Source organism: Orbicella faveolata, unplaced genomic scaffold (genome assembly GCF_042242905.1).
Source record: "Orbicella faveolata isolate gen_17 unplaced genomic scaffold, um_ofav_v1 contig_35, whole genome shotgun sequence".
NCBI classification, from domain to species: Eukaryota; Metazoa; Cnidaria; class Anthozoa; order Scleractinia; family Merulinidae; genus Orbicella; species Orbicella faveolata.
Window position 1 is genome coordinate 3877501 of NW_028301564.1, and position 16580 is coordinate 3894080.

A 16580-nucleotide genomic window follows, 5' to 3' on the forward strand; every position below is an offset into this window, starting at 1 on the left:
AGATCTTTTGAAAATTGGAAAACATCACTCGGATATTTCACATTTGTGTCTGGGGTATTTTCGGTCAGGGTTGGCGGAGGTGGGGGGGGGGGGGGGGGAATAAATTTTAAAGACCGAACCAACGCTCCGACCCCTAAATGGCTTAAGACATGAAATAACGTATTTATTTACCTTCTATCGTAACATAAATCGCACAGCTTGCCGATCCTGCGGGGCTAGTCGCAGTCCACTCCACCTTCGTTTCACCCGCCGGAAACTGGTAACTAGAAGAGATTTCAGGCGGATTGATAGTGATCTGCTTCACGTTTGAAGTGGGTTCCTTCCACACACTGCTGACGTCAGCAGTGCTCTTGCTGGGCTGTAAATCTTGCTTTATGTTATCAGGACACACAATCCATGGCTTCACATCAACTGAATAAAAAAGATAAATGGTGTTAAACCAATGATGGATAGGGTGACCGGGGCAATTCGCTCCAAAAAATATTCACTCCAGATGGTTTGATGAACAGCTTGTATTATACAGCCCTCTGTTAAGTCAAAAGACAAACGATTTGATTCCAGTTTCCTTTAGCACAGGCTGCAGGTTATTGTTGATGAGGGCCCCTGTTAACTGCAGTTCATAAAACAGACAATACGCTATTCGGGACTTTGGTGACCACGTCAACTTAATACAGAGGCCAAGACAGCTGAATACAGGTAAAAATTGTTGACACCTGGCTGCTAATACACAAATTATGCCTAGACGAAGATGAAGAAGTGAAACGAATTGGCGAAGAGATAACAAATAACATTTAGTTTAAGCGATTTTCTTGAAGACAAGGGAGCAGAATTTGAAAATCTCCGTCCAACTTTTCATCTTTAAGATGGTAACCTCCTGCTTGGGTGGTTTTAGACAACACTCCTCTAACAGCTTCAATGCACTGATACATTATTCTTGGTTTTCACTCAGGTGATCAACAGCCGTGTTTTTTCACCGAAACAAAGAAAAGATTTACATAAAAATAGAGTTCAGTCCCCGGAGGTTAAATTTGGGGCTCCAACATGGCCGTCGTTTCTTTGTTTAGGAGCTCCAACATGGCCGCCTTGACGTCAGGTGAACCAAGAATATTTTAACCAAACAAGACCATTATTTATAGGTGTCCATTGATGTGTAGATATGTCTTTTGGCATTTGACTTTTCGAAGCTCAGGTCATCGACGATTGAGCCTCTTTAATAACTGTACGATTCAATAATATATATTCATGGAAGAGTGTTCCGTCTCCAGAAATCACAAATGCTGTGTTTGTATTGGATGTCGTTGTCGGATGAAAGCGTCAAGCCTACGCGACAAGACCGAATGGTAGTCTGGTAATCCGTCGGAATTTTGCTCATCGGCGTAGAGGAAGTCTACACATTTTTATTTTTACACGTGAAGCATTAGCAAGGATACATTAGATTTTCCACTCATGAGAACGTTTTTCTGTAGCGTTTCTTTCTCTGTTAAATGACTTTTAGTTGAAAATTCGTCTAAAATTCGGTGTGGCGAAAAGAATCTTGTTTCTGACGAAAACGAAAATCTAGGAAATGATGTTTGCCATGTTCAGTTGTTATATCTGATTAGTATTGAGCGCGTGCGGCAGCTCTCTACTTCTACCCATCCTAACTTTCGGTCTTGTAGCTTGAGGCTTTTGCTCTGACAACGTTAAACCCTCCGTAGGCGACTGTAAATTTACCCATAATTTTTAGCGCACGAAAACGACGCTCATAAAAACTGCAGGAAAGTTCTAACATCTTCAAACCTAGCATGCACAATATCGTTAGCGCATGGACAAATATGACGAGAAATATCACTTTCCCTGTACTTTATGGGCTTTGTAAGACTTGCATGGTATTTTGGTAAAATATGCAGCCGCCATTTTGTTCCTAAGGTTGATTGAAATAGCTGTGTTACTCGAAGATAATGCCGGCGCAGTCCATTTCTACAAAACAAGATAAACTGTTTGTTACTCTTTCTGCAAGAAGGTGGAGCTCCATCCCAATTTCCGTCCGCTAAGCACTGTCTCCTCGACTGACCCTCCAGCGAGTACCCGCTGTCACAGCTGTACATACACGTCTCTGTGTACTTTCCTCCAGTTGATGAACACGTCGACGGGAAGATTCTTCCATTTAAAATGGCGGACAGGGCTGGACACGCTACAGCTGTTGACAGACAAGGATATTAAAAGAATTTAACGATTGACCACAACCTCAGTGTAACATATTGGCACGCGGTGTGCATGAACAAGCAGAATAAACCTATTCGACAACACACTACACTCAGGGCGCTTTCTTCTTTAAACGGAAAGAAAGTATATTCGCTTGTTAAATTTAATTTAAATAACGTCTTATGTTAAATGTTAGATGTGTGAATATATTTTTCATCCAGTGGGTTTTCGTTAACAAATGTTTTTTTAATCTCTATTTAATCTATATTTTGTTGTGAAAAAATGAAGAAACTTGAAACAAAGAACGGACTGGAGCTCTAGAGCCAAAGGCTGCCCAATCCTTACTTGATAAAAATACGCCTAAAATTGATAAATTATTCGACAGTTTAGATCAAACATTTTACATGTAAAAGGCATCTATGAAAGAGTGTAGCCATCTTCGTCGAATGTGCACAATGAGTACAATGAATAACCCTGAATATATTGAAAGATCGCGATACGATCAACTGTCCCTAGAGAATCTGAATCCAGTATATTAACTACGTAATTTCTCCGTCGGGTAGGTTTAAAAACTCAAACTTTTACGAAGAAGGATTCGAAGAAGGTAAAGGCTCATTAGCGCTTTTCACAGCCAGGCATTTTGCAATTTTTGAAAGTCAATATCTCCTACAACATTACAATCTAAATATTTCACCAATTACTACATCACTTGTAAAAAGTTTCGGAAGATTTTAATCTCGGAGAAAAAAAAAGTGTCCGGAAATAACACCGTTCGAAATTTTAAAGTGTCCGAAATATTTACAGTACAGTATAAAACTTGGAAGTAACGCCAAAGCTCTTAGCTTCCTTCATGCCGGGCTTTATGGAGCGAACTCTAGTTGAGACACTCCTTGACATACGTAACGGCCTGATAAAATATGTTTGAATTTCTCGCCAGTGCATTCGTAAAACCTTGAGGCTGCAGTAAAACTATCATTTTTACAGATATTATTTCAGTATAATTCATGTTTTTTAGGCGTAAATTTACTTAAGCTATATCTTAGCGGTGTCCGCAATTGTTGTCCGAAATCTGTCCGAAATTAGATAAAAAGTGTTCGAAAATTAAACGTCTGAAATAACACGTCCGAAATTTTAACGTCCGAAATGTTTTGCAAGTAATGTAAGTTTCAGAAGCTTTTCAAATATTTGGAGTCAATTTTTATCAAGCATTATGCCTTCTCTACACAAAGACGACAAAAATGACATGACGTGAGCAAAGATTCCCTCTTTAAAACAGGAAGTGACGTCACTTACGGTTGCATCTGCCAATGTTTCCCTCCCACCTTGAACCACTTCCGCAAGTAAGCACTCCGTGCTGAATGTCGTCGATGACGTAACCTGCTTTACATGTCATGACACATTTGTCGCCATAAATATTGGCATTGGCTTGAGTGCACCGTGCTGGTTCTAAAGTGCTTCCAGCCGGGGTACTCAAGGGAACGCATGCAATGGCTGTTTAGTAAAGAAACACGTGTTAGATATATATGGGTTATCGACCAAGCGCGAGCTCAAGATGGCTGGATATTGGCCAAGTTCTTTTTTTGCTTGTTTATGGACCAAAACGGAGTCGAGGTCCAAACACACGTAAGCGAACGAGGCCAATATCCAACCATCTTGACCGAATAAACTCGGTCGATAAAAGAGTTATTATATGGAAGAGGCCACCATTTTCTTTCGGGACACAGCGGGAAATCCCGAGCGGGCGAGATAGCGCCATCGTGTCAGCTCAAGTAGCCAATCACAGCGCGGGATTCGGTCTATCTCGCCCGCTCAGGGAGCTAGCCATGTAATAATGATAGCAACAGAAAGAATGCTTTAGTCTAAGAATACTTTTTTTTTCAAAAAGATTATTTAAGTAGCTATCAGAATAAAATGAATCTGAATCAGAAACACAATTATTTCTGACAATTCTTTAAAGCAAGGCTCTTTCTCTTCCTTTGCCTCAATAGGCCACTTTCGATATATTAAAATTCTGCTTGATAGTGAGACCTAGAAGACACACACAAAAAAGAAATAAATTAACATGGTCAATCGACTTCCTTTGTTTGTGTCCTCTAGGCCTCACTTCCAAGCTGAGTTTTGATATATCGAAAACGGTCTATTGCCTTCTCTTTGTCGTTTATTGAACTTTGCTATAAAACGTCGTAAGTTACTCACGTTCAGAGGGTCTAGTCAAGTGTAAAAAAGCTATATTTCAACTCTCTTTTTGCTCGTAATTAACTCTGTAAAATAGTAAGACTAAATTTGGCACACTATAGGCACATTGTAGAATGCACATATATATGGAAATAGAGGAGCAAATTTTCTATCAAATTTATCTTCATCTTGTTCGTCTCTATCTTCAACTGGGGACGTTCAATTCAGGAGGGGGCACTTCATCTCAGCGGTAGGAGCAAATGTTACGTACCATCGCAGATCTTGTTATTAACTCCCTGAGTAAAGCCATCTTTACAACGGCAATAAAAGTCTCCTTCAGTGTCCCTGCATCGCGAAGAGGTGGTGTTACAAGTGTCTGTGCCCAGCCTACACTCATTCGCATCTGGTGATGAGAGATCAAGCCATTCACTATGAGAACTAATATTTATCGTCGATCAAGTTTATAGGGAAAGATCATTTAATTTTTTGGTTGAAGGTGGGACGTTTGGGAGAGGAAGTTTTCTGAAAAGAATTTTTGGTCTCCTTCACTTTTACAAAGATTTATTTCACCTTTTGGCTTTAGGAGATTTTCTTTTCAATACATCTGCTTATTCAACATTTTTTCACTTGGTTTATTTTTCGCGTTTTTTTCTTCATTTCTCCTGAACAGGAAACAGTATTTTGATCATAGCATAAGCCTCCTTCCCTCAGAAATAAACTGGTTTAGCCCACTGCTTGCTGCCAGGTTAGTATTACAAAGAGTCGGTAGCAAGAACAAAACTCAAGTTACGGCGATTTTTAAAGAACAGCGCATATCAGTGTTGACTTACTTATACACTGCTTGGCATCCAGATTCTGGTAACCTTTTTTACAGTTGCAGCGATAGCTTCCAACTAAGTTCTCACATGTTGACTTGCCGTTGTCGCAAGGATAGTTTCTGCATTCATTGATGTCTGAAATACAGATATACATAAGTTTTTTTCACCATACATTTAAGGTACTTTTTGGTTAAAAACCACATTTCGGTTCCACATTAAACTTTTAACACTCTTTCCTGATAAAAAGGGTGAAGTAAGCATATGAGCCAAGTGGCCAACCAGGCCGGAGCTTATCGCGGTTTCCGTAGCTAGCATGAAGCGACTAGGAGTATTTCTACTCCCCCTGGATGGGATGGGATGTCCATCGCATGGTTACCCCCAGCATTAAGCCCGCCGGTTTCCATTTATGCACCTGGGTGGAGAGAGGCACTGTGAGAGTAAAATGTTTTACCCAAGAACACAACGCAATGTCCCCGCTGGAACCCGTAGCGCTCGATCCGGAGACAAGCGCGCAAACCATGAGGCCACCGCGCCTCCCAACACTTTTCCTTACTTGAAAATAAATAGATAAATTACTTAAGTTTCGAGGGGTCAGGGTTTACGTTTCAATCACGGGGATATTGATGTTTTGTTTGAATAGCAGAGAGCACGGTGACCCTGAATGGCTAGCACCTTGGGGCCTGGCTGCAGGGGTCAAGGTTTCCTCGTTGGTTGTTGTCATTTCTGTGTTTTAAAGGAAGACGTTCAACTCTTATAATTCATCGCTCTCTTCTCCACCCAGGAGTAAAAACCGGCAAATTCTATGCTAAAAAAACCTGAATGAATGTTTCGTTGTCTCATTACGCCATTTAAGAAAAACAATCGGCCTCTTATTGGAAACGGACGGTATAATGTCTACAAAAAAATTCGTTCAGTGCATAGAAGAATATTGCAATCTAAAAATAAAAATAAGCTCCTCTAATGCGTTCTTTGAAAAATATAAGCAGGAGCTTATATTTGGAACTTTATGGTTCCTCAAAGTCTATAAAAAACTCTTCAAGCCAGTGAATTATGAATAGGATTCCATGTTACCTTTACATTGATCCAATGTTCCTGCTTTCTTTCTGTAACCGCTGGGACATTTGCAATAGAAAGAGCCGTCAGTGTTCATACACTGAGATGGAGAGGTACATCTGTAGGGGTCCGTCTGACATTCGTCCACGTCTCAAAAAAAGAGAATTCAAACTCTACTGAAACATCGTTTCTCAAACTCATTAATAGTTCATCGAGTTTAAACAACAGAAATCATGACCCTGACGGTGTTTAGATATCTAATTCTAATTACCGCATATTTCTATGATTTTATTTCCCGTTTTCTCCTTAGTTTTAGTTTTTATTGAGAAGAAATGTTTAACACTCAAGGCAGTATTTGACTACATCACCGAACACCTTGAAGTTCTTCAAAAATACTCCGCTGCGAGTCGTATTTTTAACTCTCCTCTCGGTGTTTAGATATGTTGTTAAACACAGTCTTTCCTGTTTGATATATTTCATATTGATCAGGGGGCTTTCTATTCCGGTTTGAATTTACGGACTTCTTCAGTGGCAAATGGAATAGCGTTTTCTGGAAAAGAGGATCATCTCGCCGAGTAAAAACGAATTTTCGAAAATTCTTCACCATGTTTACGGCAATGTTCTTTCTCCTAATTTTATTACAGAAATGTTCGGCTGAATGGTTCGTAAAATCAAAATCGCCCAGGTTTACTTAGATTTCTTTAAATCTAGCCGGCAACCAAACTGATTACCAGGGTCTCTCATCATTCTGGGAAGACGACTCACGAAAGACCCCGGAAACGAATTTGAGTACCAGTAGTAATACCTTGACACTCTTTCTTTGATCCTGCCTTGAAGACGTAACCACTAGGGCACTGACAAAAATATGAGCCGTGAGTATTCTTACACGTGGCTGGTGAAATACAAGATGATGGGTTCTGGCACTCATCTACATCTGGCACTAAAATCAAAACACGAAAGAAAAAAATAATAAATAAAGTTTCAACAAAAAATGCTTTCATTTCGTGAGATAGGGCAAGTTGTATTTTTTTTTTATCAGAACATATCGATACACTGGACATCAAGTAGAAAGGTGACATTTTAAAGAACTGACATTATAGAGGAAGGCTCATTAGCGCGAAAAGGCGTTGGTTGGAAAAAAGGCCTTAGATAGATCTGTCTGTTAAAAGCATAAAATCATACCTCCTCTTATGGTAGAATCGTAGAATTGTTAGAATTGTAGAATTATCATATTATTACTGTACATATTTCTGTTTTTAGTGTAAACACGGCTCCCCAAGCAAACCTGTTGCTTTAAACTAAACCGTGAGTAAATAAAGGTTTTTGTTGTTTTTGTTATTATACGAGATTTGATTAACCACCGCAACGATTCTGACAACTTTTTTTCCTCTAAAGGTCCCTTTAATTTTTTAAGACCACGTTAATTTATATCTGGCAATAACCTACATATCAAGAGCTGCAATTTAAGCTACAGTTTAGGGGTATACCCCAATTATCAGTGGAGTAAGATATTTCTCAAAGTTTTTTTTGTTTTAAATGCCTTTCAGTTGAAACGGTGATCTCCGCCATGGCCGTAAGTGTTATCATGGTATATTCTATTTTGATATAATCTAGGTAAATTAGAACGGTTTTCAATCGAGTGTCGAAAGTAATCAGGCAATTACTTTGGTTTTGGTTTTACTATGGTTTGAAATTGACGTAGCAGTCTAATTGGTATGTAACTGGTTTGATTTTGGTCACACGACACTCAACTGAATACTTGTACATTCAAATTCACTCCAGTTACAACTGACGATGACAGATGCCTTATATATCAACATGATAAACGGAACATAACCTTGCCCCTTAGAGATACAAATTCTATCCTCTCATTCTGATGGTATCTCGCACTCACTCGTGAAAGATGACATCAGCACTCGAAGGAAAAAATTCGTATCGGCCCTCGCGGTCATGTAATATCCTCTATAAATCTATCACTTACTCTAACCCGAGGGCTTTGGCCGAATATTGAACGTTTTTCTAGTCTTTTATTAGGGTAGCATATTATATAAAAAAAATGGTTTGTTTATTAGTTGATGAAATGCTACAAATCAGTTAAAAGCAGCTTACCATCACACCAGCCTTGACTGTTAACACGATAGTCACCGGGGCAAGAAACTGAAAGAAAATGTTGAGAGAAAAAAGACACCCGGTCACTCAATTACCCCTGGGAACGTTTCATAAACACAACAGGCAAAACCAGGAGAGGATAAAGAGTGAGAGAGTTAATCCTCTACATAGCTCTTCTTCTTTAAGTTATCCTTTCATGCAGAAATCTAAGAAGCGTCTAGAAATAAGGAAATCCTGCGATGCGAATTTTACTCACGTGGACAGCGCAAGCGCCCTCGCACGCATTTTCAACCTCCACGTAGATATCAACGCGTGTAACGCATGTATCTTTCTCTCACCCTTCATCGTCTCTTGAAAAAACTTATTACAGAAACAAACAAGACAAGGTCAGTACTTTATTGCATATTATATTCGCTTTGCACCGTGAGGCGATTACCAAAGCGATAACAAACAAACAAAGAAATATGGAAGCAAGTAGGTACTGAAAAACGACAGGTAGATTTATACTTAAACGATTCGACTGGTGACTTGGCCTGCTGCCTCGTCAACTATCACGCGATAGAAACTTCGAGCTCATCATCTAATGACTAAAAAAGTGACATCTAATGCTTAAATATTAGATGCGTGAAGCGCACTCAGATTACTTACGTGTTAATGTAACCCATGTATTTGCGCTGACCCAGTCATAGTAATTGAATATGCTGTCTATTTGTCCAGCGATCTTAATGGTAATCTGGAAAAAGAGAAAAGTTATCAGTTCATAAAATGATATTCAATTGCCAGTGTTATAACGACCCCGGTCCATACCTACTATACCAATTTTGCCAAAACGAGTATCCTTTTTCGTATTTTCCATAGAAAATGGTAATCTTTTTCCACACCTAAAGTAAGCACACAGAAATGAGGAGATTGAAGGCATTTTTTGGCTCTGACCCCTATGTTTGCTGGCCAAAAATGCGGAAAACGCTTCGCCGGTAAGAGAACGCTTGTTACGCAAGCCACTCTATTTTCCACACACCGCATGTCACTTACTGTTATCAAGGGCGCACAGGACTACACGGAGATTTATGTCCTGTAATTCAGTAATTGAAACCACGGGAATGTACAGTGCTTAGGGAGAGAAGTGCTTGAACATCAAATTCCCGCGTGATTTATTCTCCATATAGACCTTATTACCAAAGCAGTCCCTCTTACGTTATTTCTAGATCACTGCCAATTTCGGAAATCGCTTGAGGGTTTATAAATAGCCAATCCTTTACAGGCATTTTCGTTCTCCACGGAACAATCCTTGAATCACCTGTGGTAACATTATCCGCGAAAGATCTGGTCACCATGTCTGAAAATAACTTGAGAAGAATTCCCTTGGGAACAAGTCCAATACATAAGTGATAAGCTCTCTTACACTTCATTCTCTCATGGCAGTGTCTAATAGGCTCGGGCGTTTTCTTGACCCAAAGAAACTGTTTTCCCTTATGAACCTAATTTGGTATTGCTAACTCGTGTGTTACCATGATTACCTTGTCAAGTTTCCAGTCAGGCCCAAAACCATCCTTGTTCCGATGAATTTGCATCCCTGTCACGTAACCTATGTCGAAGCCTCTAATGGTAATTCTGTCGTCGCTATAAGGAGAGAGAGAATAGTCAGAACATGTTTAAAGGAGCTGTGCTACTGTAACACGCATGCGGAGCTTCAATTGACAGAAAATCGAGACAAATTGTTCATCAGTACTGATGACACTAGCATTGGCCATTCAACGTGAATACTTAATTTATTATGAGAAGGTCAGTCATCGCATGATAATGGTGATCTTTTACTGATTTACAATAACGTTACGGATAATTCTTTTAGGATGTTAATGGAACACGACTTTTCGTTCCAGTCTATTGGAAAATTTCCCGGAGAAACACATTCTAATTTAACCTGATGAATAGGGTTAAATTAGAATCGACGAAAAGATTTAACAATTGAATAATTGTATATGAATTTAGTTACAGTCTTTTTATAGATTTAGATTTTTGCATATTTTATATTTTTTATTATTAATTATTTATTTGTTTATTTATTTATTTATTCTACGCAGGTCTCATATTGATAGATTTTATAACTGAAATGGTCATCCTGCATAAACATGTTTTACATTTTTATCACTTTTGAAAAAGTAGTCCCGCTTTCCTATCCCATTTGGCTGTTCCTAATGGCATTCGTGTTCCATTTACTGTTTCCATTGTTTACACCAATTCCTAGCCTTTCGGTGTTCCCATCCTGACCCCTCGGCCAAAGTGACAGGTTCATGGAGGAAATTTCGAATGGAACACTTTACTCCTGAAAGGAAATTCTCAACCAATATCTTGTCCTAATACGACATTATGTACCGGACTACATAACATTACAAGGTAAATACTTATCGGAGCTAAGCATAACTAAGACATGCATGTGATTACCGCTTGACGCCATCTTGTTTGGAGACCTGGGCAATCCCAAGGGCAATCCACGATATCATGTGGTACCCAGATCCTCTCACTGTTCGCCGGGAAAGATCAAGCCTCCTCCTATTCTAGGAGGTGACGCGGTCTAATGGTTTATATTCCAAATAATGAATGCATTTTACCTTCCTATTTCAAAACTGCCTGAAATTGTCTTTTCTGGTACGTTGCCTTTGCTTCCAAAGATTTTGATCTTTATTTCAGCGTCTGTGCCCGCGAAAGCGGAACTCGAAGTTTCAACGTCCATCACAATGTCTAAAAAAAACCAAAAATGTGATATGAAGGCAAGGTAATGCTGCGTTCGAGCTCAGTGGCCCATCATGTAGGCTGGCGCTTGATTAACTCCGGTTTTCGTTGCATGAGGCCTCTCTAGAAGTATCTCTACTCCCCCCTGGATGGGATGCTAGTCCACCGCAGGGCTACCCCCCAGCAATAAATTCGCCGGTACCCATTTATACACCTGGGTGGAGAGAGGCACTGTGAGAGTAGAGTGTCTTCCCCAAAAATACAACACAATGTCCCTGAAGGAGGAGGGGTGTAGGGGAGTCTAGCGTGCTAACCATTAGGCAACTGCGCTCCTTAAAGATGATTTCCAGTCCGTACTGCGCACTCTCGAGAGTTTGTTTACGTTTTTTGTTTTGTTTCATGTAAGATATCACAAATTGTAAAGATTTCGCAGCTACTTTCATGGAGTAAATTCAAAGTTTCAAAACAACCACCAAAATGGATGCAAAGCGGTCGCAGCTTTATACTTCGTTCTTTCGCATATCGCTTGATGAAACAGCTTTGCAGCTGTAAAAATTAATGAAGCTGTTTAAAAAAGACTTGAAAGGCCTTAAAGATAAGGTATGTGGCTCGCAACGAATAACATCGATTCGCCGCAAATCGATGTTATTCCATCGAGTGAGATTTATAATCTTTGTAAACATTAGGGTGCTGAGACTGCGCAGTACGGACTAGAAATCATCTTTAAAATGTGATGTTATTGTAACTTATTTAACCTCGAGCTAAATGAATCACAGTCAAATACTCACTCAACTACCCCTCCCTTAAATGCCACATTAAACCAGAATACCCCCCAGTCTCCTATTCTACAGTATAGATTAGATCTGTGTTCATTAGGACTTTGAAAAGATGTTGAATACAGTCAATGGGATCTTGTCAGTTATTTTGATAAAAATTAGATCGGGAAATGCACAGACGAACCAAAGGCGTGGAGTAGAACACAAACCTCTGGGAACGATGAACTCGCGAGTTCATACGACGCTCGATCAAATTAGCTGTTCAGACAATGTATTTCATTTTAACTCCATCGAGCGCGATTTTGAATCGAGGTCAAATTTGCTAAGTATCCGCTTGAAACGGTAAAATGTGGAAAAAGCGAAACATTTCTGCCTCAGTGCCACGTATTTTCGACAGTGTTCGATTTTCGTTCAGAAGCTTTGCGAAAACTGGACGCATAAAAATATTTATCCAAAAGGTAAATATTAATCAATACAACCTGTAAGTCATAACAAAATTGTAGAGCTTACCATCGCAAAAAAACAAAACAAAACAAATGTTTTCCCACGAATATTTATCTTTGCGAAGAAAGCCATCAGGGTGACCTGAAGTTATTAGATGGTGAAAACTTGAGTAGACCGACAAGGAATGTACATCAACTAGATTACCAGAAATTGAACTAATTTGGTCTCCTGAAAACTAAGCGTCGATAATTTAGAAGGCTTCTGAAGAAACCTGCAGAGCTACTGACTTTATATAAAAACAGAGCAAAACTCGATAGTTACGAATATGGGCGTTTATTTTTGCATCATTTATTTTTTAATCTCACGTACGAAACTGAAATACTGTGCACAAAAGGGACTCTCCTTCAAAGAGATGAAATCAAATTCAAGTAAAAGGTTTTTCTCCTAAACGGCATTAATGAGCTTTATCGGGAGGTGTTTCACTCACACTCAAATGGTCGTGAGAGTAGCTGGATTGGCATTTTGTGTTTATCTTAAAACAGAATTCTTGATAACTCCATCCAAAAGCAGTTACCGACCTTTATAATTTCAGATAAAGTTCGGACCATCTTAAGCGATTGAAATACTTGAAATCGCTCAAGAATTACATATCAAACTATAATCGATTATCACTCGGGGCGAATTCTAAGAAAGACGGGTTTTACAGCTCCAATAATCGGTGTTTGAAGAATTTGAACTGTACCGCGGCTTTAACTCCGACATATTCTTGTGCGATGTTTCCGGTATTAAACTTTGATAATTTCGTGATTTGTATTGGATTTGTAGTGGTAGTTTCGCGGTACAGGTTTCAAGCCTCGCAATTCAGAAGATTGCGTGCCAGTAGATTTCTTTGCTGTGCGATCGAAAAAGAGTCTCTTCAAGGCTAGAGCGATTGAGTGTGACCTGAAACAAAATTCACCTGAAAACTATTTTGAATTTTAAGTAATATTAACAGAAATAAAGGAAATAAGAGCCAACAATCACAGATTCGACCATTCTACCGTCAAGCATGCAAACCCTAAAAATTTATTGCGGAATAAATAATGCTATTCTCAGATAGACACTCCTTGGTAAACGATATTTTAAGCGCCAAGCTTATGTATGTTGATAGGCTGACACGAAAAAGAAGAAAAGATTTTCACAGAAAATTACTTCAATATGATCGTTATTTGCGTCTATTAATTGCCTCAGGACAGATATCTAGGCGAGTTTTGCAATCTATAAACTAGCAAAATTTATAATAGTGATGACATTTGAATTCATAGCCGAAGATGAATTTTAATTTATGGTCTTCTCCTTTATGAAAAAGCGCGAACGCAATTGAATTTTAGGTCAATTCAATTTGGGTTGTAAAAATGAAGTAAAATTGTGGTTCTAGGAAAATCTTCTACATGACCGATTTTTCTTTCTTTTAATTAAATAATGTTCAAAGCATAAAATAATTGACTGGTTACCACTGATTGAAAACTGGAAAAAACGTCATTTGCTTCTCACCTTTGCCTTGAGAACAGTCGTAAAATAGAAATAGCGATAGGAGAAAAACGAACAACATTTTCCTTTCAAACAAGCCTTGCGCTGTGGAACCATCTAAACAAAATCGACTGCGATATGATCTTGATTAGGACGCTAATAAGTTTCAAATGATGAAGACGTTCATTTTATTCCCAGCTGGGCAAGCCATGTCGATCATGTCTCCATGGAGACAAATTGTTGCTTTCACAGCTGGAACACAACAAACCTCATTACAGGGAAATATCACCTCGTAATTTACCTCCGACGCTAATTGGTCCGGCAAACAATGACTTCACGTTATTGCTATGCAGAACGACACAAGCTGCGTTTGATCTTGATGCAGCTAAGTTAATATTTCATGATTTGAACATTTTCATGAACTGTTCAACACCTCAGTGAAGTGAGCAGTTGGATGAAAATAAATGAAAAAATACAAATTAACATCAACTTATTAGTTTTAAGTTTGCACATAAAATGCTAGAGGTGGGCGACTGTAAAGGAAGAAACTTAATCGCCAAGATCGTGCAGAATTAGGAACAAGTAAATTGAAGTGAGTTCATCTTCGTTGAGTTAGCATTTAATACTTTGAAATTGTAGGCATACCAAAATTACGCCAAAAATAAACATTTCCACTTTTGATAATCAACGACATGTGTCACCCATGTGTAACTTTGGTCACAAACATATCCAGTTTTACAATGTAAAATACTACATTTTTTTCAGTGAAACCCCCGTGATCTGTAATAAAAGTTTCGTAACATTTTGCGATACACTTTCATCAAAAAGGTTTTTGGATAAGTCCAGTTCTAGCCATTCTGAATAAATAATTCAGCCGTCTTCGAGTTTCAAGGGTATTTATGTAACTTTTGCTAAATCTGGAGAAAACGATTTTTTTGTTGTAGTTAATGGATGACCCTGATGGGCTTCAGTACAAATCACAAATTATGCAGAAATACTGATTAGATAGTGTATTGCCCGTGGCCTGTCTTCTCTCAGTGCCCCCCCTCCCGCGCCCCGCCCCCTCCCGCGCCCCTTACGATGTATGTCTTATGAGCGTAAAGCGAATTATAATAAGACGCGAAGAAGTCAGAGTTGGAGAGGCTAAAGTCCTATTTTGAAGGACATATCAGCTCAACATTTTAGATACTTGCTGTTATGAGGTAAAAATGACGCTTAGCTTTGACGTCGTTATCGACAGAATGTTAAAATGTTAAATAAAAAAAAAAAATTTATCTGTGTTTTGCGTGTCCAAAGTAATTGATTTTGCACCACTACGCGACTAGCTTACAAAGCACGCGCTACTTTCTTTATCCAATTAGAAGTAAAATCAAAACTATCGTGTCTCGCTCGCTCACGCTTACCGGCGTTCGCGTCGGCTTTGCATTGATTGCCTGTGTTCTTGGTGGCTTACTAAAGTGATTCGGTTTGATGACGCTCAATTGGAAATGCAACGGTAAAACATCGCGTTTATATCAAGGCATGTGCCTTACCAAAATAAGGCCAACTCTTAACAGTGTCTTAATTCGAGCTCCGCATCAATTCTCGATTACTTGACGATAATGCGAGATTAAACAAACACCTGTGTTGGATTTATCTGGCCACGACTGTAACAGAATCACAACACAGCAAAATATGTAAAAATTATTACGTTACTGATTAAAAATGGGGCGACAAAAATCCGCCACATTACTTAACATTACTAAAAATATTACATCAAGAACAAAATAAAATAAAATTAAACAGCAATAATAACCCTTTGGAAGGTGAAGGGGACGGAGGCGGGTAAGATTTTTCTTGTGACCTGTCCAAATTGATGGCGAGGGAGAGAAGGAAGAATAGAACTGCTGATCAAACTAAAACCTCATTGGTTAGATTCGCCGTACCTGGTACAACCTGACTCAACAGGTTATCATGTGAGCAACATGCTTAACATAAATCACGTTATGTCTGGCCACAATGTCTGGTTTTTGGGTGCCCATGATATTTGCAATTACAAAAGTGTATTTAACTGACATTGACATCTCCTTAAGAAAACCCAAGAATCCTTGCCCAGGGTGGATTCTTTGGTTCCTTTGATGCCCCATGATCCGAGTGATCTTGGATTGATCTGTTTAGTAAAGAAACGCAAAATCTTGGATTTTCTCAAAGAAACGCACCCTTAGTTTAGGTAGTTGGTCATTTTGTTTATTACATTGAAGTAACTTTTTTTTTTGTGATTTCTTATTAATGTAGCTAGTTAGCTCGAAGATATTAGCATTTGGGTGCTACTCCGTCAGTTCGAGACTAAATTAATATAGTTTACGTATGTATGTATGTATGTGCCATGCGTCTGTTCAGTACTGAACTGATCAGAGCGCGTCAAAATGTGGTAAGAACATCAGTGTCACACTCGGCCATCCGTCGGGTGCAACTTTTTTTGCTATTACCACAGTTCGACGTCATCTGTGATCAACTACTGAACAGAGACAAATTTTTTTCCGATGTTTTCATCACTCGTATGATTAAGAAATTAACCGAAAGTTTTGTATAAGAACTCTTCATTAAGTCGTAGATGTTGTTGAATAACAGAATTTTATTAAATTAAAATTGTGATGCTATTTTAAAAGGTGTCAATCTCTCTGTGGCAATTAACTTGTGCCGCGCCTGTGATTTTCATTGATCTACAGGACTTGAAAATTACATGCCTGAAAGGTGTTCCAACGTGACCAATTCTTTGCCTAGTTCCTAGCCCTAAATATTT

General features: G+C 38.9%; 1 protein-coding gene across 1 annotated transcript in view; it reads right to left on the bottom strand.

The window, feature by feature from the left end:
* Positions 1-13973, bottom strand: part of LOC110046671 (uncharacterized) — a 23984-nt gene extending 10011 nt beyond the window's left edge. The window contains exons 1-12 of the mRNA XM_089272774.1: positions 13823-13973; positions 10949-11078; positions 9857-9959; positions 8988-9072; positions 8340-8387; positions 7036-7170; positions 6249-6380; positions 5190-5312; positions 4631-4762; positions 3478-3675; positions 1988-2179; positions 172-411 (exon numbers count right to left, since the gene is read on the bottom strand). Coding sequence (XP_089128900.1) covers positions 172-411; positions 1988-2179; positions 3478-3675; positions 4631-4762; positions 5190-5312; positions 6249-6380; positions 7036-7170; positions 8340-8387; positions 8988-9072; positions 9857-9959; positions 10949-11078; positions 13823-13880 — 1576 coding nt within the window. The 5' untranslated portion in view covers positions 13881-13973. The remainder of the gene's footprint in view (positions 1-171; positions 412-1987; positions 2180-3477; positions 3676-4630; positions 4763-5189; positions 5313-6248; positions 6381-7035; positions 7171-8339; positions 8388-8987; positions 9073-9856; positions 9960-10948; positions 11079-13822) is intronic.
* Between the last annotated feature and the right edge of the window lie 2607 nt (positions 13974-16580).